The following is a 27,848-nucleotide window of genomic DNA, read 5'->3' on the forward strand; positions in this document are numbered from 1 at the left end:
TTGCTCTTTGTTGTTGAATTGTGCTGCGTCACCATGCCTCGATCAAAGGAGCTCTCTGAGGCCTTCAGAAAGAAGGTTATAGATGCCTACGAGTCTGGGAAGGGATTTAAAAAGATCTCCAAACAATTTGAAATCAATCATTCGACTGTCCGGAAGATCATCTGCAAGTGGAGAAGATTCCAAACAACTGCCAACTTGTTCAGGCCAGGCCGCCCCAGCAAGTTCAGCCCGAGAGCAGACCGCAAGATGCTGAAAGAAGTCTCGAAGAACCCCAGACTGTTATCACGCGACCTACAGGTAGCTCTTGCCACTGTTGATGTCAAAGTGCACGAGTCTACCATTAGAAAGAGGCTGCACAAATTTGATCTACATGGGAGGTGTGCCTGGAGGAAACCTTTGCTGTCCAGAAAGAACATCAGGGCAAGACTAAAGTTTGCCAATGAACACCTAGGCAAAGACCAGCACTTCTGGAACAATGTGCTCTGGACAGACGAGTCAAAGGTAGAGCTATTTGGCCACAGTACCAGAAGACATGTTTGGCGAAATCAAAGACAGAATCTGACCACAAGAACCTGATACCAACTGTAAAGCATGGTGGTGGAAATATTATTGTTTGGGGCAGCTTTGCTGCATCAGGGCATGGGCAGCTCACCATCATAGAATCCACTCTGAATTCTTCATTGTACCAGAGGGTGCTTGAGGATAATGTGAGGCCATCTGTCGAAAAGTTGAAGCTCAACCGAAGGTGGACCTTGCAACATGACAATGACCCTAAACATACCAGTAAATCCACCAAGGAATGGCTGAAAAGAAAGAAATGTAGGGTTCTGGAATGCCAAGTCAAAGCCCGGATCTAAATCCCATTGAGATGTTGTGGGGGGATTTGAAACGAGCTGTGCATGCAAGAAACCCCTCAAACATCGCACAGCTGAAAGAATTCTGCATGGAGGATTGGGCAAAAATTTCTCCCAGTTGATGTCAGAGACTGGTAGACAGTTATAAGAAATGCCTACTTGAGGTTGTTTCTGCCAAAGGGGGCAATACCACCTATTAGAGCCAAGGGTGTACTTACTTTTTCCACATGCGAAATTTGCATTTATGTTTATTTAAATTATACAATGGACTACAAAATGTAAATGTTTCATGATATTTGTTATATTATATCACCGTTATCTATCAATATTGTTGAAATGAAGATCAAATAGCTGTATGTTGAAATATGTTGAAAAAGTCAAAACTTTACATGGGGTGTACTTACTTTTTCACATGACTGTATATATAAAAAAAAAATTCATTCTGAAAAAAAGTCAGAAGTTCAGTATCTGATCGTAAAAAATTGTACTTGTATGACTTCCTGAATGGGGGATTGAAATACCATTTGTTATGTTGTACTCTTGCTATGGTAAGCTAAACTGCACCTGTGTAGAGCTCAATTCCAAAAGTTGAAGTGAAACGACAGCAATCAAATGTTTTACAAATATGTTTATCATACGATTTTATTAACAGGGTGAAACACTGGTGTTGGGCTAGCGGCTAGGGTGCCAGCTTAGGATCCTAGGATCCTGGGTTCGAATCCCGGTCGATTGCTGAATTAACGCCAGGGGGGTTGACTCAGCCTGTCATCCTTCCAAGGTCGGCAAATTGAGTACCAGTTCACTGGTAATTCCCTGCTTGTCGTTAAAGGCGGCAAACAGGGTTGGCGGCAGGAAGGGCATCCGGCCGTAAAACATTGCTTCAAAAAGGGGACCGAAAAACAACAACAACCACGGTCCCCGAAAAAGGCCAACCCCCGCTTGCGGGGAAAAATGGCCTCTAAAGGTGTTTTTTTTTTTTTTTAATACGATTTTATTAACAAGCAGAGTACCCGCCCTATGGATGATTGTGGATTGGCTGAAGCAATTTTATATCTCTTGTCATTAGGACTTGCCCGTTGACGTCGGTTTTCATCCAATATGTCACTGATTTTTACTTGGTAAGAAATGTTTGAGTAGTGCCACAAAGAAGGTTGCTCAGCCTGGGGAGGATACTCTAGAAGGCCACGTTTAAATTTCTGGTGAAGAAGAGATTGTGAATGAGCGATGCAGGTCCTCTGCAAACCACACACTCACAAAAAGCGATGGTCTCATTGCACATTCCCAACCAGTAGTGTCGCATCAAGGGTACTACAAGCATATGCTCTCTAACATATTGGTCAGATGCGTCCTGTTATTATCTTTACGATTGTCAATACCATGTCAGTTCATCTTGGGTGGGCAATTTAAAGTGGCGATATTTCTACAAGGTGATACTTTCTCCTGGGGCACCACAGATTTGAGCACACACACCACCAGAGGGCGCTGTGTTCTATTCTGGACACACACATGACAAATTGTAGCGCACACCACCGGAGGGTATTATTTCTATCCCGTACATACATACATACATGCATACATGCATGCATGCATACATACATACATACATACATACATGCATACATACATACATACATACATACATACCCATATACACTATAGCTCCATTACATATAATCAGAGTACCCGCACCGCAGGCGATCTTGTTCCAAGCATGCAACACATTCTTCTGACGCATCACTTTATTTTAGTGGTGTATCAGCAACAGACAGCTGCCTCAATCGCTCCTGAATATAACAAAATTACAGGTTACATAAATTAAGCAAAAAATCTGGCTACTGCTTATGTGCATAAATAGTACATGGTGGTTATATAGCTTGGATGATTCCAATTGCACTGGGCCATAGGCTGACACCAGAGGCCTGTAGCCTATGTCCTGAAGCCTGAGGCCTATATGCACCGTCACTTTCACAAGGCCCATGATAACTCTCAGCACCAACCTTTCGATATTTGATAATCCTTTTTACAGTCGCTTCGGTTGTTTTACACTGAACAGAAAACTAATAAGGAAGACATGACAATTGTGAATATGACACATCCGAAAATGTCTTGGGTTTACCCAAACATATGGGTGGACGTATGATGTTTTTTCAGGTTACAATTGTGGGTGGTGTCAAGATCAAAATGTCAACTGATTTTTCTCCAACCAATGGGTATAGAGTGGACATACAAAACTTATTTCATTGTATATAGATACTGAAAAATGTACCGAGTCATGTGAAGGATTTTGCATTTGGTACATGCTGCTTCCTTGCTTGATGTTCAGCATTTAAAAAGAATAGGGCATGGACAAACAACTACAGGTCGACCGACAACCATTGTGCAGGCTCAATGGGCCTAACAGCCTCCTTCGTTGAAGTTCCTTGTAAGGGAACTTATTATTATAACTAGAATATAAGATCCGTCGCTTCGCTGACGGAAATACCAATCTTTGCTGCGATGGCTAATCTATGGGGGGGGGGAAGGATTCCTGGGAGACTGTGCTCTCCATGCAGGGATAACCAAATCGTGACGTGTTGGCGTTTGCAGTTTTAACTACAAATGGATTAGCAGTAAAAAAAAAAAAAAAAATTGGGTGATCATAAACACTCCCGGGAGTTACCCGAATCCACTGTAGTTGGATTTATTGAAATCTGTTAATCCGTTCTCAAGTTATATCACGACAAACAGACAGACACGGCTCATTTTATAATACAGATAATAACGTGTTAAGAGCCGTAGCCTTCGACCGGGCAAATAACAATGAGGGTTGAAACAATGGTAAATTAGAATGGCACTTGGTAGAGCATATTCGTCCATCAGCCTGAACAGTTTGTTTTGTTTCCCACTGATAGGCGAGATCTGCATCCGCACCTTACCCAAAATCGAATTGGATTGTTCTTGTCACCTACCCAACTCATCCACCACGTTTTGTCATAACCTGTCCACAACATTTTGAGATATAATGCTATATAGTGTTTTGGCCCTGTCTTTCATTGGTCAAGAATCACTTAAGAAAATTCTAGTGCTGGACCTGGATCTGCATCTTCACCAAAATGTAACCAATTTGTCCATCATACAACCAACCTGTCCACCAAGTTTCGTCTGAATCTGTTCATAACGTTTTGAGATATCCTGCTCACACAGACAAATAGGGGTGAAAATATAACCTCTGTCCACCTTTGGTGGTGTTGAAACAAACAAAAAAAAAATTCAAGCTGGAGGATGTTTATTGCTGATTAATCGACCCAAACTATTAAGTACTGCAATCCATTGCAGTCATTGCTTTGAATTCAACGTCACATTGCCATCATGTGATGCAACAGCAGCAGAACGTGGTGACTCTCAATTACTGGCAATGACGTAGATTGGGGGGCAGTTTTTACCAGTCCAGGTTAATTCAAGTGAATTGTTAGCCCATGTCTATTTTTACTCATGTTTGGGCAACAAGACTAGTTTGCTTTTCAGACCCTGAAATATCACATATAATACTTTTTACTTTGTGCAATGTCATCAATACTTTAATTAATTAACTTAATTGTTGCATTCCGATGTTCAGATTGATGATAACTTGCTTTGTGAAAGGTTCCATGATCTTAGTAGTTGAGCTTTTGCAAACATGTATTACAATGTGCTATGGTAAGCACGTATTTTCTCCTTTTGCATGTACTTTCTCCTTTTCATTTATTTCTTGTATCTTACAGTCACGTCTTGAGCATGAGCTGAAGAAAGTTCCAAAGCTGAGGAAATTTTGGAACCTCATCAGGAAAAATGATGCTAAAATGGATGAGAATACACAGAACCAGTGAGTTCTCATTCATAAAATGCTTTTAAAACTTGTAACTGAAAAGTGATGGTTTCATGGGGTGGAGTGTCTTGCCTGTGACAGATTTTCAAGGCACGAAAAGCGGGTGGGGGATGGTGGGGGAGGGGGGGGGGGGAGTTGGGAGGTGTAAGAGAAGAGAAGCAGAGGATAGGGGCATGTGGGGGTGGGGGGATGGTTCTGGAGGTGGCAGAGTTGTATTCTGTTTCTACCTCCATGGAGATTTTAAAGAAGAGCTTGATCTCAAAATATGATTGAACACCATGTCTTGGTGACATAATGAATGGTTAGAGCTCCCTGTCTGAGTCTGGGAAGGTGGTTTGGTTTGTTCCAACCCTGGCCAAACCATACCAAAAGACGTTAATAATTATGCATGCTGTTAACCTTGCGTTTTGCTCATCATTTGAAACATAGTGTGATGAAACATTTGAAACAGATGAGCATGATTGATTGGCATCCACGAGGAGAAGGAAATCCCTCCTTTATCGCCTTGCTGAGTGTGGAAAGAAAATCCGACCTCATAAAGATAGCATCACTGGTACTAGTGTGTCCTGGGAAGCTGCATCATTTCCCCCAAGATCAACGTGTGTGTGTGTGTGTGTGTGTGTGTGTGTGTGTGTGTGTGTGTGTGTGTTTGTGTGTTTTTTTTTTTTGTGGGGGTTTTTTGTGTTTTTTTGTGGGGTTTTTTGTTTTTTTGTGGGGTTTTTTTGTGTTTTTTGTTTTTTGTGTTTTTTTTGTTTTGTTTTTGGTGTTTTTTTGTTTTGTGTGTTTTTTGTGGTTTTTTTTTTTTTTGGTCTTTTTTGTCTGTTTTTTTGTGTGTTTGTGTTTTTTTGTGTTGTTTTTTGTTTGATTTGATTTGATTTGTGTTAAGGCTTTTCAACGAGCCTTCAAAAACTCCACGCACAAAAACAGACTTTGTTTCATAACACCGTGTCTGACATCCACATTGTCAGATGCCACAATGGAGATATGTCATTTTCATCCCAAAGTCTTCACTTGTTTTCCTATCACTTATCTATGGTGAGGTGGATGCTTTTACTATAGTACTTGTGGAGGGGGGCTTGGGGCTCTGGCTTTTAAAAGTAGCATTTTGCTGCTCATCCCAGCTGCCCTAAAGGCATTTTGAGTTGATCGCACAATGTGGACTGGCATAGTGTGTATAAGGGTAAGTAGAATTATGCTATTTTTTCGTTATAGGTTATTAATGGGTCAGCTGAGTATTTTTTTTTACCAATAGTCGGATGGCAGCATGCTTATTTTTGTAAGACCAGCTCGGTTTCCAGAAGCTTAGGATTTACCACATTTTACCCGATGGATATTATGCTCACCTACCTTTGGGATTTCTGCTTTTTAAATTTCGTCGTCGTTTACCTGTAGTGATGAGCTGACGCAATTTTTTGATTGAATTTTATATGCAGGGACTCTTCAATTTTCAATTTTTCATGTTTAAATGAATAAATTATGGACCGCTTTGAGTAAATGCGTGTGGTATTCACTAAACTCTGTGGCATGCAGCCAATGTCCAGGCGTTCGAGGTGGGGTGTGGATGGAGTGGTTACCGAGACGATCAGGCACTCGACTTTATTTCGGTGGGGAGTTTTTATTTTTATTTTTTTGGTGTACTTTGTCGAGGCTCGTGTAAGAGTTAACTCGCATAACAAGCGCTAATTCACATAACATATAACAAAGGGAGCAGGAGACAAGAGGGGGCTAGAGGAAAGCACAACAACAGTAGGGAACAGGGACATCAAGAGAGCTGTGGAAGAGAGATGGCTGGGGTGGGGTACACGGGATAAACAAGATGGACACTGCAGGGACTTTCAGGAAAGAAAACATCATTACTAGTAATTGGCCTCACAGTTAATGGAGGAAGGCTGAACGTGTGGGCAATGCCCACTGAACGCTCAGCACACTTGAATCGCTTCACCTTGTCCATTTTAATGTCCAAACTAATAGCGGGCTTTCTTGGTGGGAGTCTCAGCTGGAGAACTCGAGGGTCATTTAGCACTCTTGATGAAGGCGTTTGGGAGAGTTTAACTCAAAATACTATCAACGAAGGTCAGACGATACCTCACATGAGTACAGCACAGACTGTGTGTGATTGAGGATGAGAGAAGTGATGGTGTTGCCCCTCCACTTTCTTTTGCATGCCACACAAAATATCATTTTTTTCCGCGTGAAAATAAAAGGTTAACTCGAAACTTCCGAGGCGTAAATAAAAAACAGTTCAGTACTTTGTCTGAGGTGTTAAGTCGCAAAAACTTAAATAGAATCGGTGTAAATCAGTGACTCACTGGTGTCATTTGTAGTAATGGTCTACAAAAGTACATGTTTACTTTTTAGTTTGTCTTTTTAATTGAAATAAAGCAGTATTTACCGTGTTTTGGTGGCTGATACTCTTGGAGTAGTTTTTTACATGCACTAACATTGGTATTTGCAAAAAAAAAAAAGTGCACATTATTAATGAGTCGTTAAAAAAAGGTGGGATGGGGGGAGGAAGAGCGGGGTTAATGGGGGAAATATCAAAGACATTGTCAATAGAGATCACGGTAAAGGATTTTGAGGCTTCGATAGCATTTGGCAACATGGAGCTCAGCCCCCACCAAAGGGATCAGATGAGGAGTTTCCTGTTTTCTTAACACATTAAAAATTTTAAAGGATGGGTCAAGTTTGATGAGGTAAATCTAAAGATGTTCAGGATGAGTATTCTTCAAAGTGAGACAACAGAGTGAGTTACTCCCCCCTCCTCTCCACCTCCACTTTTCTGAAGCTCCTGTGAGACGAGACTTTTTTCAGTTGCTTTACCCATGATCCTGCAGTTACTGTCATGTTCTGATTTGTCCTTTGTCACCAAATGTCCTTATGGTTCATGCAAAATAGTTATTTGATAACGTCCTTGTCATACATTTTATGATTATATCCATGAGCATTAAACATTGTGACTCGGTTAAAGGAGGAGGAGAGCGGGGGATGAGGATCAGGTAGCGAGCTAGTTGGTACTCTTCATATGGGATAATACCATACTAGATTAACTTATGAAAACCTGTATTCTACTGTTTAAAAATTCAATCCATTATTATTATAGGCTGCAGTATTTCATTTCAGTTTGAAGCACAAACGATGCTTTTTTCTTCTCCTATTTATCAGAGTTGAACAAGAACGGCATTTCCTGTCTCGGCTGAACAAGAAATTTCTGTCTATTCTCGATTCAATACCGGAAACAGGTAAGAATTAGTTGCTTTTTAAAAGATGTCGGTTTTGTTTTTCACGTTTGACCATAGGTGCCACCTTTCCTAATTTTGTCTGCACCACAGGCACGGTGCTCATGGACAAAGTTCATTATTGCGAGAGATTCGTCGAACTCATGATTGATTTGGAGGTATGCTTATAACGTTTTCCCCAATTCTTAAATAAAACACGTTTGAATTTGAATTAACTAAGTAACGGATTGTATATTGCCCTTCAGTGATACAATCTTGAACGAGAAAGAGCAGACGGAGAGAGCAAACCCTCGACAGGACTTTTGTGTGGTGTGTTTGTGTGTTTTGTAGACAATGCGTGGTGATGTACTCATAGGTTTATGTTCATGCAGTAGACAAACACCTATTCAATCTTATTGGCTCGATTCACGTTCCAATTGTATATATTTTGTAGATGTGCATTTGGATTTTACTTACTTCGACATTTTTATAGTGCTGTACAGTACGTACTTTATAGATGCGCTCACGGTATTAATGCACCTACGTTGTATTCATACTCGCATTCCTAATTGTACATCCTTTATGGACGTACTTCCGTTCTAATCTTATAATTGGTTCACGAGTTATCAAGTGACCACTATATTCGTCATGTGTGTGCGTCTGTCTGTGTCTGTGTGTCTGTCTGTCCGCAGCATAACTACCCGATGATATCCGATCTTGATGAAACTTGGGTGGGAGGTTGTCATCATGATCTAGTTGTGTCCTGCCTAGAGTGGGCGTATTGCGCCCATTGTGCGAAAAATATGTCTTTTTAGAGGGTAATCGAGTTCAAGCTGCATCTTCCCGCGGAAGTTGGTGGAATCTGACAGGGGTTTCGGTACTTGGTTAGGCCAATGTCATGTGTCTAGCCCCACGGAGCTCGATTTTTCATTATTATTATTATTATTATTATTATTATTATTTTTTTTTTCCATTTCATTTTTCACAGAATTTTCGGTATTGTGTAGCTAACTAACCTCATAACTGATTATACATTATTTTCTATCTCATTTCAAGGTCAGTAACCTTCGTTTTGACATTTCCGTGCCTGGCCTGTCCGGGCCTGTTTCGGTTATAGTCCGTCCTTTGTCATTGAATACCGCTCGCTCGTGAACCATCGTCGTCTCCTGACTTGTTATAGATATTTTCAAGTGTTTGTTTGTTTATGCATTTACACATTTGTACGTTATTCTTTCATGGCCGAACCATAGCACCTTGAGGCCCCAAATTTTGGGTGTAGTTACTTCAGAATCTTGGCAAGGTTTAAACCTACCACACTTGACGTCCGTTATGAGGCCACCAAAGGCTTCTATAGATTGTATATTGGGATGTGTGGTCAGGAAGTACTGCTGCCAGTCGGCAGGCAAATGGTCACCGCCATGAGGCCAATAACTCCATAGCTTATCAATGTCCAACACGTCTTAAAACCACCGCCTGGAAAAGCTCACCCAGCTGGGCAGCGCTGGGTTGCCTTTGCTAGTACTACATACTTTATAGACGTGCTCACTTGTAATAATATGTACTTTATAAACGTGCTCGTCATCATCATCATCATCATCATCATCATCGATTTGAACATGGGATGAGTTGTTGAGAGATGATCTCAGGGTTAAAGGACTAACAAGAGGGCTAGCAACGGATCGTGCAGCCTGGAAAGCAGCCAATAGGTGAATCACGGCTTTCACATGCAAGCATGGAAAAGGCCGTAAAACGATGATGAGATGTGCTCACATTGTAATAATATGTACTTTATAGATGTGCTCGCATTCTTCATTGCACATCCTTTAAAGACATGCAGTACGTGCATGCTAATTGTTCGTGCCTCATAAACGTGCTCACATTGTAATGGTACGTACTTTATAGACGTGCTTGCATTCTAATTGTCCATACTTTATTGAGTTGCTCTGAAAAAAGGAAATGCATAATCCCGGCTACCACTAGGTGGCGTTTGTGCCTTATGTTAGTTAGCACATTATGTGCAGACAGACAGACAGACTAACTAGCAAGCAGTCCAAAATGCAATACCCTCTCCTCTGGCGAGGGTAAAAAGGCAGGTGATCATCTCCTGAGACACATATTGCAAAGACGTTCGGCCACCCAATCAAGATCCGGTTTTTAAATCTCTATGAAAGCATCAAGAAGATTGTTATGAGCTTAGTTTAAGTCATACATAATCAAAGCCATAAATACATTAAAAAAAACAGTGGAAAGGAGGGAAACGCACCAACAGCAGGGCAGAGGGAAACTTGGAGGAAGAATGGACAAAGGGAAGAAATACCAAGAAAAAAAAAACATACGAGCTCGTGTCTTTATGAACGTTTTACTGCTGTAGGAAAGATTTACTTGGGAGTGCAACACGGCAATGATGAGCCGAGTGTTTTCATTTCCATTTCCATGTGGTCTCATTTCGACCCCCAAACACATCCCCACCACCACCACCACCTTCCACCACCATCTCCTTCAAGATTTAGTTTTTCCTTCCTGAGAGTTTTCTTCTGTATCCATCTTATCCAACCCGTGCGTCCTCCACTACCCCTCATTCCTCCCCACATTCCTTATTTGTCCAAGTCTCCCTCTATTTGTCCTTCAACCCTGCTGTTGGTGTTTCTTCCCTATCTTTCTGTTGTTTCCTCCTGATCTGTTCTGTGTTCTAGCTGTTCCACGAGCCTTGACTTTGTACACAAAATAAATAAAAATCACGTCATACAGGATCGTACGACCACTCGTTGGACTCGGTGTCATCCCGCAGAGACTCTGGGCTATTTATATATTTTCCATCCTGCATACAGAAAATAAATATTTATATGCAATTCCTTTGATTCCCCACATAACGTCTAATTTCGAACGTGCAGGTGCAGTCCAAGCTCCCTACACACCCCTCCGGTCTCCCAGCCATTGCAGTCACTGGACTTTCGGTGCTCGATCGCCAATAGCACTATTATTTCATGTTTTATTGTGATGTCGAACTTTCTCATGTGAAAATAATGCAGTACAGCAATCTTTTTGTGGAAATTGGTCCAAAGGGTTTGGAAACTACAAGGAGAAAACAAACTGTGTGTGCGTGTGTGTGTGTGTGCGTGTGCATGCGTGTGCGTGTGTGTTTTATCTCCATAATTTGGGTTTTGGAAGGTGAAATGGAGTCATCCCAGGACTACAAGAAGTATCAGCTTCGGTGAAGGATTACTGTTCATGGGCTAAGTTGTGTCGTTCTCAGCGTTTTGTTCCCAAGGGCTCTTTTCGAGATCGTGCGTGTATGCTTCTTTTGCTGCTTGCAACAGGCCTTGCTTCCCACACGACGTTGGTTCAACACATTGCTGGATGACGCCCACCTGGTGGTCATGTGCCATCTGTCAGCCCTGACTCGGAGAGAGAAAGAAGGCAAGCTCTTCCGGCAGGTAAAATATTATCCCAGATGAGTTTTTCACAATTTATTATCCTTACAACCAAAATGAAAACGTGTGCAGCTTGCACATCATCATGCATGGTCTATTGTTTTATTACCACAGCTATTATCACTTTTTTTTGTTGTTGAGGTGGATGGGGTTAGCGCTTATTTTTAAAAGTCGTATTTTCTTTTTGTGGAATCACTTGCCCGTACACAATTGTTCTTGTGTCTGCAATAGTGAGTAACCGCGTACGTGGTTTTGGATTCCTTTGGTTTGGATCATTTTCTAAGACCTTGCATTGATGCTTTGAAAACACTCTGTCTCTCCAACCTCGTTTGACATTGCGCAAAGTATGTCACTGCCACTTGTTGTTTTCGCACTGACAGAACTCCTTTAAACACCTTTTAGATTTATGAAGACCACTGTATATTTTTTGTCTGGCCTATATTGGTCAAAATGTTTTCGGAAGTAATTTGCAGCAGTAGATGACAGAGCTGTGACTGTCTCTTCAGTTTGAGATGTAAAATAGGCGTCAGTTGTCTGCGACAGGTTCACAGCATGGTAATTTGCACTCTGCTTCTCCTATCAGCACTCCGTGCTGTGCCAAAGTTTATGAAGCCTCGCAAAATGAATGTGTCGTTTTTCCTTTCCCAGACTTGTGGGTTTTCACCACTACACGTTTTATTTATACTGCTGTGGATTCCTCTTCTTTGTGTATGTAACCTTACATAGCTGTACAAATTTTGGTTTACAATGCTCGTTATATTTCAAACAGTTGTGGATGGATTATGACAAAACTTGGTGGATGAGGTGGGTCGGTGACGATAACAACTTGATTCGATTTTGGTTTAGGTCCAATTGCAGATCCAGCCGATCGGTGGGATGCAAAACGTAAACTGTTTGGCCTAGCGGAGGTTAGCACTCCACCGAGTGCCGTTCTAGTTTGTTTTTGTCCCCCGTCGCTCAGCGGAGCGAAAGGGGGACAATGGCTTTCCCCTCCGTCCGTCCGTCCGTCCGTCCGTCCGTGCCTGTTTGCGTGCGGCGTGCGGGCGTGCGTGTGTGCGTGCGTAAGCGAAGGACCGCATTCGAATTTGGTGTGTGGGTGCAACCCACGTCAAAATCCAAGATGGCCGCCGCCATGTATGTCTGATGCCATGTATGTCTGAACCTTGTAACCTGCATATCTTGAAGAATAAGCGAAGTACCAACTTCTAATTTGGTGTGTGGGTGTATCTCGGCATAAGGACGAACGCTATTGAAAATTGGGTCGCCACGTCAAAATCCAAGATGGCCGCCACCATACATATGTCTGAAACTTGTGAGCGAAATATCTCGAAAAATAAGCGAAGTACCAACGTCTAATCTGGTGTGTGGGTGTATCTAGGCACAAGCAAGAACGCTGTTTAAAATCGGGTCGCCACGTCAAAAGCCAAGATGGCCGCTGCCATGTATGTCTGAAACTTGTGAGATGAATATCTTGAAAAATAAGCAAAGTACCAACTTCTAATTTGGTGTGTGGGTGTATCTCGGCATAAGGGAGAACGCTATTGAAAATTGGGTCGCCACGTCAAAATCCAAGATGGCCGCCTCCATGTTTGTCTGACCCTTGTGAGCGAAATATCATATCATAGCATGTTTTCTGCGTGTTCCACTTTGTCAACTCACATCACTTCCCCGACGGGGGACCGAGGCGTAACGCTTGTTGTTTTTAGATTTGTAACTATGTGCAATGCACGCGCACAAGGTTATTATATAACAGTATGTGCAAGCACACACTAGCTTTTATCGAGTGACGCTAAAGGTGTAAACATGGTACAGACATGCATTCTATAATGGGGTGGGGATTGGGGGGGGGGGGGGAGGACTGTGACGGGGAGGGAAATTAAAATAAGATATGAGCTTTTTCACTTTAATTTGTGCAGTTTTGCCTTCCACTACATATGAGCAATAACTCCAGTTAATGTGGCTGATTTGCTTCGGGTACATGATTCATGATGGCAGATTTTAAGTGTAAAAGACAATTATTTTGGTCACATTTTGAAATAGTTTTTCATTTAACATATTTCATCATTTTGCACATTGTTACTGAAAGTGGCATAATTATTATTCCTGATATATTTCACATTCACAGAGGCCCTAAAATTGCTGCTGTGTGTAAATTTTGGCAAAATATATGCTTATAAAAGACATTTTGTGTGCAGCCTGTGGCTGTTAGTTGCATCATTGCTGGGAGCACAGCTGTGCTACTGATGCAATGCCTCCCTGTTACCAGTAATCTGGTACTTATATTGCCGACCACGGAAGGATGACAGGTTTACCTGCAACCTGGTGATCAAGCAACCTGGTGTTATTTAACGGCACCGCACAGCTGTGGTTCAAATTCAAGAACCTAGAAGATCCTAAGCCAACAACCTTATCCATAAAGCCAACACCAGGCTTATATATTGTTACTGCTACGGGTTTCGGGTGTACTACGAGGGGCAATCCCTGGTTCTCGAATGTACTGAGCACAAATAACTTCGTACCACTGAAGGTTGCCAGCCAACTGCGAGCACCAATTATTGGTACACCACGCGGTCTCAGGGTTCTCCTTCTAACCACCGCTCACATGTACCATGCAACGAACATGCCCTCGGCCATGCACCAATCGGTTCACGAGTTATCAAACAGAGTGACCACTATATTCGTCATGGGTGTGTGTCTGTCTTTGTGTCTGTCTTTGTGTCTGTCTTTGTGTCTGTCTTTGTGTCTGTCTTTGTGTCTGTCTTTGTGTCTGTCTTTGTGTCTGTCTGTTTGTCCGCAGCATAACTACCCGATGATATCATCCGGTCTTGATGAAACTTGGGTGGGAGGTTGATATCATGATCTAGCTGTGTCCTGCCTAGAGTGGGCGTATTGCGCCCATTGTGGGCGGAGCCACGCCCGAATGAGATGTCTTTTTAGGAGGTAATCGAGTTCAAGCTACATCTTCTCCGAGGGGTTTGGTGGAATCTGACAGGGGTTTTGGTACTTGGTTAGGCCAATGTCATGTGTCTAGCCCCACGGAGCTCGATTTTTCATTTTCGCCCCAAGGTCAAGGTCACAAGGTCACAAAATTTAGAAAAGTCGATTTTTGATGGTTTTATTACATTGTTCGCTTCCTGATAGGGTAAAATGTCATACCTGATCTTATATTATCACATACAATCATACATCATGAAATACAAGTTTTCCAACAAATTTCAGAATCTTTGACCTTTGAAGGTCACAAAGGTCAAATTTTCAAAGTTGTTGGAATCAAACCGAATTTTTTTTTTTTTTTTTTTTGGATACAGAGTCGAGGCTCGTGAAAGAGCTAACATTTATCAAACAAACAAATCAAACAAACAAGCAAACAAAGTATATAAAAAGGGGAGCGGTCGACAAGATGGGGAGAGAAGGGGAGGAAGCACACAAACACAACATTTGAGGGCAGGGACATCGGGAGATGTGTGGGAGGAAGAGGGCCTGGGGGGAGGCAGGATAGGTATAAAACGCAAGGACACCAAGGACTTCCAGGAAAGAAGTCAAAAGTCACTTCAAAAAAGTGGATTTGGGGTGAAATTAGCGGGGGTAGAAAAAATCAAGGTTTTGGATTGGGGAAGATAAGAGATGGCGGTGAACAGCCGTTTTAAAGACCTGGAGGGAGGAGTGGGATTGAAGAGAGTGAGGGAGTTTGTTCCAGAGGCGGGAGAAAAGAGGAATGAAGGAGTGAAGGTGAGCAGAGAGTCTTGATTTTGGCAGTTTAACCATAAGAGGGTTGCAGGCAGATCTTGTGCGACCTGCAGGAATATTTGGGGGACAGTGCCCAGAGAGAGCTGGGGGAGCAAGGCCGGAGAGGAGTCGGTAGAAGACGGAAAGACCACCAACCTGCCTGCGGTGATTAAGTGAAAGGCCCTCGGAGATAACGTCATCGCGGGAGATTCCAATGATTCTGAACGCTTTGGTTTCAACAGCGTGAAGACGAGCTAGGTGTGAGGCAGGAGCACCAGCCCAGAGGGGAAAGCAGTATTCCCTTGAGCTGCGGATGAAAGCCTTATATGTGGTGAGGAGCTCAGGTGTGCCAAGGAAGGACTTCGCACGACGGAGGATGCCCAGTCGGCGACTGGCTTTGGAGGCCAGCTTGGAAATGTGGTTTTCCCAGGAAAGATCATGGCAGATAGTGAGACCCAAAAGCTTGAGTGACAGAACTTCTTGGAGAGGATTATTCAGAAAGTAGATGGGAGGGTTGTCCAGTCGGTCTTTTCGGAGAGACATCGTAAGAGCGTGAGATTTGTCAGGATTGAAAGACATGTTCCACTTGTTTGCCCAGTCTGTGATTTTGTCCAGGTCTGCAGAGAGTGAGGAGGCTGCAGACTGCCGATCTGAGGGATGAGGAATGGAGCGGCAGAGAGCGGAGTCATCAGCAAAGAGATAGAGAGGATTTTCAAGAGAGTCAGAGAGATCATTTATGAAGACCAGAAAAAGCACAGGGCCCAGAATACTGCCTTGGGGAACTCCAGCCTGAACAGGAAGAGGAGATGAGAGAAACCCATTCAGGGCCACACGACGACGACTAGAGAGGAAGTCCGCCAGCCATGCGTGGAGATTTCCATGGATACCAAAGGAGGGGAGTTTGGTGAGCAGAGCGGGGTGCCAGACCGTATCGAAGGCACGTGATATGTCGAGGGAGACAGCTCTAATTTCCTGTTTGGCATTGAGGAACTCCATCCATTGTTGAGACAGCAGAAGCAGCATGTCCAGAGTAGAGTGACCTGGTCTGAAACCAAATTGATGATCAGAGATCAAGCCATTGGAGAAGAGGAAAGATTTCATATCCGAAGCAATGATGGAATTCCATGACTTTGCTGATAATTGGGAGAAGGCTGATTGGTCTGTAGTTGCTAGGATCTGTTTTTGCACCTTTTTTGTGCAAAGCGGTGATGTTGGCTGATTTCCAAGCAGATGGCAGTTGACCTTGAGCAAAAGAGAGGGTGAAGAGAACAGAGAGAGGGAGTGAAAGAGCGGAAGAACATGATTTTAGGACCTGTGGGCTGATGCCGTCAGGTCCATTTGCAGAATCAGAGTCGAGGGTTGACAGAAACTTTTCCACCTTGTCAGGAGGAAAGGACACAGAGTCCAGGAGCAGCTGGGTACGACTGGGTATGGTGGGTACAGAGAGGGATGGGTTTGGGACACAAGATTTGGAGGCAAACACAGAGTTGAGGCATTCAGCTTTTTCACGTGCGGAGTCAGCTGTGTAGCCGTTTGAGGTAAGGGAGGGGATGGAGGGGGAACAAACACCAGAAACAAATTTGACCAGATGCCACCAGGATTTGTAAGAGGGAGACAGATAAGAGAGTTCGGTCTTGAGAACGGAGAGATATTGTTTCCTGGCTCTCCTGAGGGTGGACACACACTTGTTTCGGGCTTTGTGAAAGGAAATGAGATTTCCTTCCGTTGGATTTGCTTTCCAGGAGACGAAGGCAAGTTGTTTCTGGGCAACAGCCTCACCACAACATTCCGTGTACCATCGAAAGGAAGAAGGGGATGACAACTGAAGACGAGATGGGATAAATCTGTGCATGAGAGAGAGTAATTTACTTTGGAAGAATTCCCAGGATGAGTTGATGTCAGAGGTGGTAGAGATGGGAGACCAGTCCAGATGATTGATGGCTGCTTGAAGACTGTGCCAGTTGGCCTGAGTGAAACGCCAGACTCGTCGACGCTGAGCAGGCTCCCTGAGAATGGTCAGAGAGATGTCCACTTTAACAAGGACATGATCAGATGATCCGATTGGAGCAGAAGAAGAGCAGCAGACATTTTCAGGGAAGTTAGTCATAACCAAGCCCAGAAGAGAAGATGCTCCGTTGACTGAGATCCGGGTCGGGAAATTGACAGATTGTGTCAGTCCCAGTGAGTCGCAGAAATCCTTTGCTGAGGAGCCATGGCTGGTGAGAGAGGTACCCACACCCAGCCAACTGGCATGGTGACAATTGAAATCACCACATATGAGGAAGAGAGAGTTGGGATGAGTAGATAGAAGTTGGTCCATATTATCAGACAGCGAGATGTCGATGGAGTCATCACTGTTTGGTGGATGGTACAACACACATATGAACAAGAGGTGGGAGCGAAGGGGAAGCCGTAGCCAGAGGTATTCCTGGGGGTGAGGTGGAGAGAGTGCAGTGCAGGGCGAGTGAGGAAGAGAGTTTTTGATAAAGATAGCAACCCCACCTCCAGGACGAGGCTCAGGTCTATCATACCGGAGGAGGGAGTAACCCGGGAGAGATACTAAGGAATCAGAGACCATGAAGGAGGAAAGTTTCTGTTAAGCAGATCACGTCTGGTTTGACAGAAGCAACCTGTATGGAGAGATCAGTTAAGTTTGAACGAAGGCCCCGGATGTTTGAGGTCCATACCGTTAATGAAGAGGAAGGGGGAGCATCGGATACAGAACAGGGGGGAGGAGGGGTAGGGTAAGATGTGGAAGAGGTGGAAGAGGTAGGGAGAGCTGTTGAAGGTGTGTCAGAGATTTCAGAATAGCTCGGAGAAAGGGAAGGATGGGGCGGACAAAAGGTTTGATGGTGATTGGGTGAGGCACAATGAGGTGTTATTTGAGGAGGGGGATGAGCGAGGCAGAAGGTTGGGGGAGATGGAGGTGAGAGTTGGAAGGGGGAAGAAGCGGGGAGGACGCTTTGAGGAGGGGGAGTGAGAGGGGGGAAATTGAGAAGAAATGAGGGTGGGGAGATTTGAAGGGGAGGGGCGAGGGGGGAGTTTGGGAGGGAAGGGACAAGGGGAGGGATTTGAAAGGGATGGGATATGGGGGAGATTTGGAGGGGAGGGGTGAGGGAGGAGTCTAGGAGGGGAGGGGTGAGGGGGAGTCTTGGAGGGGAGGGGTGAGGGGGTAGTTTAGGAGGGAGGGAGCAAGGGGGGAGATTTGAAAGGGATGGGTGATGGGGAGGATTAGGAGGGGAGGGGAAAGGGGGAAGATTTGAAAGGGATGGGTGATGGGGAAGATTTGGAGGGGAAGGGTGATGGGGAAGATTTGGAGGGGAGGGTTTATGGGGAAGATTTGGAGGGGAGGGGTGAGATTGGATTCTAGAAAGTGTACGATTAATGGGAAACGAACATTTATTGCAAAATGAGTTTCTTGTGACCTTCGAGTTAAAAATACGTTTGAGGACGCTGGATGGAGGATGGAGCACAGGAGAGTTTCGGGAATGTAGAAAAAAGGCACCAGAGGAGATGGAATTTTTTTTTGGGATGAATGGATTTGGTTAGCAAGTCGAAAGCAGCCTTTTAAAGAAGAAGAAGAAAAAGGTGTTATAATATATGATGGAATACAGAACTTGAGGGGAAAGTGCAAACATTGAAGGTTAATAACAGTGAAAACTATCTGGGGAAATGGGGGAGAAACACGTGGTCGAAGAACGAACGAAGTTTCGGTATTATGTAGCTAACTAACCTCATAACTGATTATACATGATTTTCTATCTCATTTCAAGGTCAGTAACCTTCGTTTTGACATTTCCAGGCCAGCACCACACACAATTACGTGCAGCTGGCTCTTGAAGGCCTGCGCACGCAACGCATTGGTGCCCTTTGTAAATAGGCATGTACACCGCATGTCGGGGGCCGACACCTGTCACGTGCGCCCCCGACGCCCTCCCAGTCCGGGCCTGTTTCGGTTATAGTCCGTCCTTTGTCATTGAATACTGGTACTTTGAGTACCAGTTTGCTGGGATGAATGATCCCGGTGTGTACCCCGGTTTAGAATAGGTGCACCGTATCCCTGCGCATCGTAAGAGGCGACTAAGGGTTGGCGTCAGGTAGGGCATCCGGTCATAAAAACATTGCCTCAAACAGGGAACCATGATTGTCATGGGGCCCGCAAGGCTAACCCCCGCTGTAGCAGGGAAAATGGCCTTAAAGCGATCATTCATTCATTCATTCTTTGTAATTGAATACCGCCCGCTCGTGAACCATCGTGGTCTCCTGACTCGTCTTATCTTAAGTAGATCTTAATTAGGGCGGCCTGAGCTTGGCTTACAGCTTCTTGGTGCATGCCAAACCGTAATGAGCCAATTAATTGGGGAATTACAATCTCCCAAGTCTAACCTAACTTGTGAACAGTGCTGGATCAATGGAGGAAAGGATGAACACACAGATTGGAAAGGAATGTCAACAAGGGATTTATTACTTATAAAAATAGGTATAATTATGCAAAACCAAGGAGGGAGGGTACTCAAGGACATTAATGTTCAATGGGTGGTGGGGTGGAGGGGAGAGGCTGGCAGGTGGGGGGTGGGGGGGGGGAGGGGAAGGTGGGGAGGTTGCACGCAAAGGCAACAGTGGGGGAATGCCGATCTAAAATGCACAAGCAATCACAGCAATGAAGCGTGCAGCAATATTTACAGGCCGAAAAGAAAATGGACGAGATGCAGACTTGATCCTATGCCTTACCTACCAGCTATACACAATAGAGGGTACCCATCAGACACGTCCATAACGGCGAAAGAAGATAGAAGCAGATCTAGGTTTGTACGCCCTCTGGCCTCACTAAACGAGAACTGTTATGCTCCTGTCTCCCAGTTGCTTAGGGGTGGGGTGGAGAGAAGAAGTTACTTTGTGATTGTGGGGGTATTTATTTTGGAGGTGGTAATCGACTTGCCCCAAGGTCACCACAATGCACTCTACACCGTGAAAGGATTTATGTCTTGCCCTGAGCTCCATTCTGCCAGCCTTGCCCCACAGCTCAGCTCCGCTCTGCCTGGCTCCTCCTGCACTGAGGTCACCTCCTCCAGGATCTCCACGAGCTGATTGCCCTTGTGGTCGCTCTCGGTCTCCTCCCCGGGTTTCTTTCTCATTGCCTCAACCGCTCGGCTCTCGTTGCTTCTGACAAACAGCACGTTTATGTAGTGATTTGCTCTTTATGTCGGGAAATCCTGTGGATGCTTTGCCAGTTGCTTTGCAGAGGTTGTACCTCATGCAGAGCGCAGGTGTAAAGGATTTCCGCTGATTATGGCGTGAAATAGCTCTCGTGCCTTTAGTTGGGCTTATGGGGGAAATAAAGGGAAAAACCTAGCTTAACCCCTCACAACACAATGTGTCCTGCTGGACCCGACTCGACAAAATGGAAGGACTACTTGAATGAATACTTACGAGAGAGATAACTAATCTTGGGACCTGCATGTTGGTTACAATTGCTTTCGGGGCTGAACTGCAAAAATATGCTTATGAGTACGGAAGGACTTTTGAGTCAAAGGTAGTTTTCCTATCTTTGAGGTGGGTTTCTTCAGAATTCGCTCTCTGACAAGGTTGGACGGGACAAAAAGCTCCATTCTGGTGTATTGATAGAGTAGGAAGAATGGGTAGTATCTCTACTGTGACATTATAGGGATGTAAACCTGTTAACCCAGCTGTCATGTCTGCATGTTCAAGACACTAAAGATCCCACAGCAGGGGATGGTGTGTGTGTGTGTGTGTGTGTGTGTGTGTGTGTGTGTGTGTGTGTGTGTGTGTGTGTGTGTGTGTGTGTGTGTGTGTGTGTGTGTGTGTGTGTGTGTGTGTGTGTGTGTGTGTGTGTGTGTGTGTGTGTGTGTGTGTGTGTGTGTAATGTTACCGATAGACTCCTAAACGGAGAGGCTTACGTGCTTGATATTTGGCATAGACATGGCCATTGAGCCTGGGACGAACATGGCCGAACTCAAAATATTTGACCATCCATATTTTTTTTTCATATTTACCTCAGTGCATTTCAGCGCACGGAATCAACGGAATCAGAGCAGGTGGGCGCTGATTCGCTCAGAGCGATCACGTGATGACGCTATGACGCTATGAATGCTAAGACGCTATGACGTTATGAAAAAAAAAATCGCTATGACGCTATGAAACGCTATGAACGCTATGACGCTATGACGCTATGACGCTATGACGCTATGAAACGCTATGAACGCTATGAACGATATGACGTTATGACGCTATGAAAAAAAAAATCGCTATGACGCTATGAAACGCTATGAACGCTATGAACGATATGAACGCTATGACGCTATGACGCTATGAACGCTATGACGCTATGAAAAAAAAAAACGCTATGACGCTATGAAAAAAAAAATCGCTCGCTTTACCAAGGGGCTCGCTCTCCCCCCGTTCCCCTCCCCTCCCCTTCCCTCTCCCCCTCCCCTCCCCCGCCCGGCAATGCCTTCTGCTAGTGTGTATATAAATTGATGAAGAGTCAGCTTGTGGGTTTTTTGTTTGTTTCTTTGTTTGACTTTGTATTCCTAAACCACTGGATGGAATGAGTTTAAAACTGGTGGTTGTCCTCGGATTGTGTCCAGGGAGCTTTTAGGCGATAAAAATTTTCAAGGTTCAAGAAGGTGGAGCACGCAAATTGTCCATGTACGTGTATCGTATAGCGCCACTTGGTGGAAGCCTGTACTGTATTATAAGGTAGGAATCACAAAAGTGGGGGAATTAACCAGTCTTTAAGGACAGATACTTTGCTTGTCATGATAATTAAACAAAATCCAGTCCTATTATTAGCTCACCTAGAACGAAGTTCAGGGGAGCTTATGCGATGGCATGTCGTCCGTCCGTCCGTAAACACTTGAAACTTCTTCTCCGAAACCACTGATTGGATTGCGACCAAATTTGGCACAAATGATATTTGTTATGTTATGACTAAAGTTTGTTCACGGCATTAAAAAAAATCGGGGTCTGAGGTGGGTCTAAGGAGGTCTACTGGGGGTCAACGTGGATCCAGGTTTGACCTCCCAAAATAGGAATTTGCTTTTTCCTCTGAAACTACACACACTATTTCGATGAAACTTCAGCACAACCTTCACCACCCGTGATGTACCAAAGTTTGTTCACGGCATTAAAAAGTAATCGAGTCCTGTGAGGGTGTAATGGGTAGAGGGTGGGCATTGCCCCCCAAAATCAGTATTTTTGGAATGTATATTTCAATCAATCCTGACAAATGTTACACTCTCACTGTCTCTGTCCGAAGGGACCATCTGACAAACTCTCCTATCTACTTTCTGAACAATCCTCTTGAGGAAGTTCAGTGATTGAAACTCCTGGGTTTCACTTTCAGCCATGATTTTTCTTGGGTAAACTATATTTCAAAGTTGAACTCTGAAGCCAGCTGTCGATGGGACTGGACAAAGTCCTTCCTTGGCACACCTGAAGTCCTATTCACCCATCCACCTACAAGGCCTTATCCACAGCTTGATGGAGCACTGCTCGCCCCTTTGGGCTGGATCCCCTGCCTCACATCTTGCTCAGCTTGATGCCATGGAAACCAAGCCTTTCAAGATTTTTGCAAATCGCCCGCAATGAAGCTGAGTCTATGGATCTATCACGTCGCCATCACAGACAGGTCGATGGTCTTTCTCTGCCGTCTCCCGCTTCCTTTATGCCTAGGTCACACATAGGCGGATTTGTCGGCGACTACTGGCGACTGAAAAAATCGCCACCATCCGCCGACAATCGTAATGAAACCGTAATGGACGGTCGCCTGTAGTCGCGGTTATCCTCCCCAGGTCGGCTGCCGTCGGCAAGAGTCGCAAAGGGGCCAAAAAGTTTTTAAAATGTTTAAAAACGGCGCGCTCAGTCGCAATGGAAAAAAATCCGCCATGCTGTCGTGATGGAGCCGCCATGCTGTCGTCGGTATCCGTAATAAGAGCATAAAGCGACCGCAACCCAGTCGCTCATAGTCTTCCGCAATTGCCCCACAGAATGGTGCCAGGAATTGCCATATAAACAATGGAGAGCGACATTATCTTATTTAAATGGAGCGACATTATCTTATTTTTATCTTATCGACAAACGGTTATCGACAAACCACATGTCACGGACTGCTTTATAAACATTTATGACATCAATTGCTTATTTTTAGGTTCAAATAAACATACTCATCCACCATTGATGCATACACATTCCTTCAAGGTGAACAACACATCCGCAGATGGCGCAGACCCATCGGCCGATGGGTCTGCACCGTCATTTCTCGTGCATCCACAGATGGGCCAGACCCATCGGCCGATGGGACCGATCCACAGATGGGTTCCAACAATTACATTACAATGATACATCTTTATTAACTTTATAAATTGCACATCAAACATCTTTATGCTTCATGTCATACATCATTGAAATGAATAAAGTGAAATGTAAAATAGAGAGATAAAGATTAAAAACGTTGTGTGAATCGTCTCCAATCGCCGGCGGTCTTATTGCAGTCTTGCGGACGTCGGAGTACACCGCCACCCGGCCCCAATGCAGTCGCCGCGATCCGCCATCGGTCGTAATCTAGCCGCCAGACTGTCGCCACGCTGCCGCCGTGCATCCGCAATGCAGTCGTCGTCGATCTTCGACAGTCGCCATCCCACTCGGGGCGTCGTCGCAATGCAGGCGCAATGTGGCCGCCTGCAGTCGCCATACTGCCGCCTGACCATATTTGACCGCCCGACATCGCCAGTAGTCGCCGAAAAATCTTGATCGCCGGCAGTCGCCGGTAGTCGCCAAAATATCTGCCTATGTGTGACCTAGGCATTATGTTCACGCACCCTCTGCTCTTTCCATGCTTTGTCCCCCTCCAGATTTCTGCAAGGCACACATGGTCCACCATCAACCCCCTTCTCGTAAAACTGCTTAAATCCAGGATCACTGCACACCTCCACTCATTTGTTCCTCTTTTTCCTACCTGTGGTATCAACTTTCACATCCTCTTCAATGTCATTCTTCCCTTCTTGTCTTCACGAAAGCTGTTCACCACCATCTTAGATTGTCGCCAATCCAAAACCATGATCTCTTATACCCTTGTTAACTGTGCCCAAATCCCTTTTCCTTCCAATTGTCCAGTTTTCCCTCCTTGGAGTTTCCGTCTGTATCCTTATTCTCCGAACAAAACAAACAAAAAAAACGAACAATAAACGGTATTGACATACACTATGCTGTGATAACCTAGATTGTGATGTTGCAACATGTGTTTTTGTCCAATTCTGTCTCGCACTATGTCATACCATGTTGCGTTATCCTATCTGTTGCTGCACTATGCTATAAAATGCTGTACTATGCAAACGATTCTACCCTTTGCTGCACTATGGTGTATTGTGTTGTATCACCATTCCAGTGGAGTGCTGCTACACAGTCAGTAACAGCAGTCTTGTTCAGTCTTGTTCTCGCCTTCAGGGTCCAGTTTTGGGTGGGATGGGTCCAGTCTTGTTCCTTTTGTACATTGTTCACAGCTCCCAGAAGCCATCTCTTCTTTTCACAGAAGACTCCACATTGTGTCTTCCAGTACTTTCATCCCAAACTGCAGCAGCGTCACTCTTTGCCCATCTGGAATTGGTTAGATGCTGGAGTGATAGATGGAACATGTCCTTCAATTCTGTCAAATCTCACTAACCCATCTATCCTTTTCCGTGGTCATCCATTGGAAGGGGTTTATTGAACTTTTCGGCCTCAACATCAGCCATTACCTTTCCTGGCTGACCATATAGCAAAGCGGGCCTCCTAAGCCAGCCACAGACTGAGCTTCCTCCATCATTCCTTGAGAAATCAACTATTCAGAACCAACAAGCCCTCTGGCTGTCCATTGCTCATCATATCCGTGTCTCCTGGATTTTGTGAAATGTAAAAACCCTCAACATTTTGTATCTCCCACAGTGTGGCCGAAGCACAAGGCCTATTTCTCTGTTTTAACCCCTCTCCTGGGTGTAGATCCATCTTCTACACCAGCCCTCCTACCTTTCCCATATTCTCTGGAATTCATGGGTTATTACAGTAATTCCCTCCACCCACTCCCAATCCCAACTGATGATCTTTCTACCCCCATGAACCCGACCTAACTCAACCCTCTTACTTGCATGTTACTATGTTTCCTGCTTACCTTTATTTCCTTTTTCCCTGTTCGTTAATTCCCATGCTTGGTATGTCCAACAGTTGCCCCGTTTCTCTCTGTCTGTATGCTCTTTGACGAGGCTTTATATTGTCTATGGCCAAGCTTTAACCTCGTGCTTTATGTTAAAACACCTGTAATTTAAATGCTTGTGTGTGCTGCATATGAGGTGGGGTTTGGAGTTAGGGATGAGAAGGGAAATTGAGTTCATGGAGCATGTGTGTTTGTGTTGAAAATGCAACTTGCATATGCGTAACTTATGTTTACTTCCCAGGAAAGTTCCTGCATCTTTGGGACAAGCACCGATGCAAACAAAAATGTCATTTAAAATTGGCTCAACTTTGCGTTGTCCCTGCACGTTTGGGGTGCTCACATACCTGTGTTGCCCTTTTCTTACACTCACATAGAGTGGGTTATAAGATATTGGAGCTTGATAGTGTGCTCTGTTAAGTTGGCCCTGCCAATTGCAAATGGACAAAAGGAGACTTGCTTTTGGAAGCTTGGCAAATTTAATTTTGCTTTGTTATGAACCCTCGCATACTGGACAGCGATACTAGATCATGGTGTCTTCAGTTTTTAGTATTGATCCTTCCAAGCTGCAACCAGTTTTTTACGAACATTTTCTAAGTTTATCATGTCTTGCTTATTTACACAAGGCCTATGGGTATTGCAACATTGAAGATCTACCATTTTCTTATGAGGCTTTTCAAAGTAATATTAATAGATGATATCGAGGTTCACTCACTGATTCATCACGTGCTCTCCCTTTCACAGCTCCTGGACATGTTGAAGTTTTACGTTGGTTTTGAAATAAATGACCAGTCTGGCAATGCCTTAACTGACCGTGAGATGACCAACACACATTATGATCGGATCACATCATTGCAGGTACCTAATAATACTTAAACTTAAGTCGCCTTAAAGCTGGGCAGGTCACATGTTTGTGTATGAACATTTGGTTTATCAGACCAGGGTGGAGGGAAGGCTGGTTAAAAGCACAAGGAAAATGAATGCTACTGTCGTGGCCAAAATATTGGCACCCTTGCACTTTTTTCAAATAATGCATCATTTCTTCCAGAATTGTTGAAATTAAAAATATTTTGGTGTCCACATATGTATTTCTTTGGTTTGCAGTGGAACAAGACAAAAAATGCTGAAAAAACTACTAAATCTTAGCTTATTCCACACAGAAATCATAAAATGGCCTGGACAATGTTATTGGCACCAACCAGCTTGAATGGAGAAAAGGAGTCATTCTGCTGTTTTGTGTCACCGTGTGTACCACAATGAGCATGGAGAAAAGAAAGAAAACCAGAGAATTGTCTGAGGAGGTCAGACACAAGATTGTAGCCAAGCATGGACAATCTCAAGGCTACAAGTCCATCTCCAGAGACCTTGATGTTCCTGTGTCCACCATACGCAATGTTATCAGGAAGTTTAAGGCCCATGGCACTGAAGCAAACCTCTCTTGATGTGGCCGCAAGAGAAAACTTGTTCGAAGATTGCAGCGAATGATTGTTCGAATCGTGGAGAAAGCACCTCGATCAACTGCCAAACAGATTCAAGCTGACCTTCAGACACAAGGTACGACAGTTTAAACTCGCACCATCCGCCGCCAACTCAATGAAAGGGGGCCTCTGGTAGGAGACCCAGGAGACTCCACTGCTGAGAGAGAGCGACATAAGAAAGCCTGACTGGAGTTTCCCAAAACACACCTGAACAAGCCAAAATCCTTCTGGGAGAATGTCCTGTGGAAAGATGAGACCAAATTAAAGCTTTTTGGGAAAGCACATCATCTCTATATTTACAGAAAACAAAATGAAGCCTTCAAAGAAAAGAACACCTTTCTCTACAGTCAAACATGGAGGTGGTTCAGTGATGTTTTGGGGTTGCTGTGCTGCCTCTGGCACTGGGTGCCTTGCATGGCATCTTTAAATCGGAAGATTACCAAGGCATTTTGGAGCGCAATGTTCAACCGAGTGTCAGAAAGCTGTGTCTCCGTTGAAGGTCATGGGTCTTGGAGCAGGAAAATGACCTCAAATATCTTTCAAAAAGCACCCAGGAATGGTTCAAGACAAAACGCTGGACTGTTCTGAAGTGGCCAGCAATGAGTCCAGATCTAAATCCCATTGAACACCTGTGGGGAGATCTGAAAACAGCAGTTGGGAGAAGGCACCCTTCAAATCTGGGAGAACTGGAGCAGTTTGCACAAGAAGAGTGGGCCAAACTTCCAGTAGAGAGGTGTAGGAAACTCATTCATGGCTATAGGAAGCGCTTGACTGCAGTTAATTTGTCCAAAGGCTGTGCTGCGCAATATTAAGTCTAGGGTGTCAACAATTTTGTCAATTGTCCATGTTTTGTCACAGCAATTTGGACAATTTTGTCCATTTATTTTTATTTTCTGATTTCAAAGGATATATTAAGTTCTGAATCAAAAACAAAGGTTTTGTTGTGGCGGACACGGAAGCTCACTGGCGTGGTGACATCATTCCGCGCACCAAGTGGGCGGCGGCCATGCCAAGGGGTAGGCGTGGCCTCAGGATATACACCGGGCGCGCAGCCCGGAGCGCGCCAGTGCTACAGTGACCTCTTTTAATAAAGAAC

The 27,848-nt window shown here is 44.4% G+C and overlaps 1 protein-coding gene across 4 annotated transcripts in view; it reads left to right on the top strand.

The window, feature by feature from the left end:
* AQR (aquarius intron-binding spliceosomal factor) overlaps nt 1-27,848 on the top strand; it is a 172,743-nt gene that overhangs the window by 59,391 nt on the left and 85,504 nt on the right. For all 4 annotated transcript variants that reach the window (XM_068103356.2, XM_068103357.2, XM_068103359.2 and 1 more), the window contains exons 9-13: nt 4,595-4,695; nt 7,861-7,937; nt 8,028-8,092; nt 11,231-11,347; nt 26,019-26,132. In XM_068103356.2, the coding sequence (XP_067959457.2) occupies nt 4,595-4,695; nt 7,861-7,937; nt 8,028-8,092; nt 11,231-11,347; nt 26,019-26,132 (474 nt within the window). The remainder of the gene's footprint in view (nt 1-4,594; nt 4,696-7,860; nt 7,938-8,027; nt 8,093-11,230; nt 11,348-26,018; nt 26,133-27,848) is intronic.

Source organism: Myxine glutinosa, chromosome 1 (assembly GCF_964187855.1).
Source record: "Myxine glutinosa chromosome 1, kmMyxGlut1.1, whole genome shotgun sequence".
Taxonomy (NCBI): Eukaryota; Metazoa; Chordata; class Myxini; order Myxiniformes; family Myxinidae; genus Myxine; species Myxine glutinosa.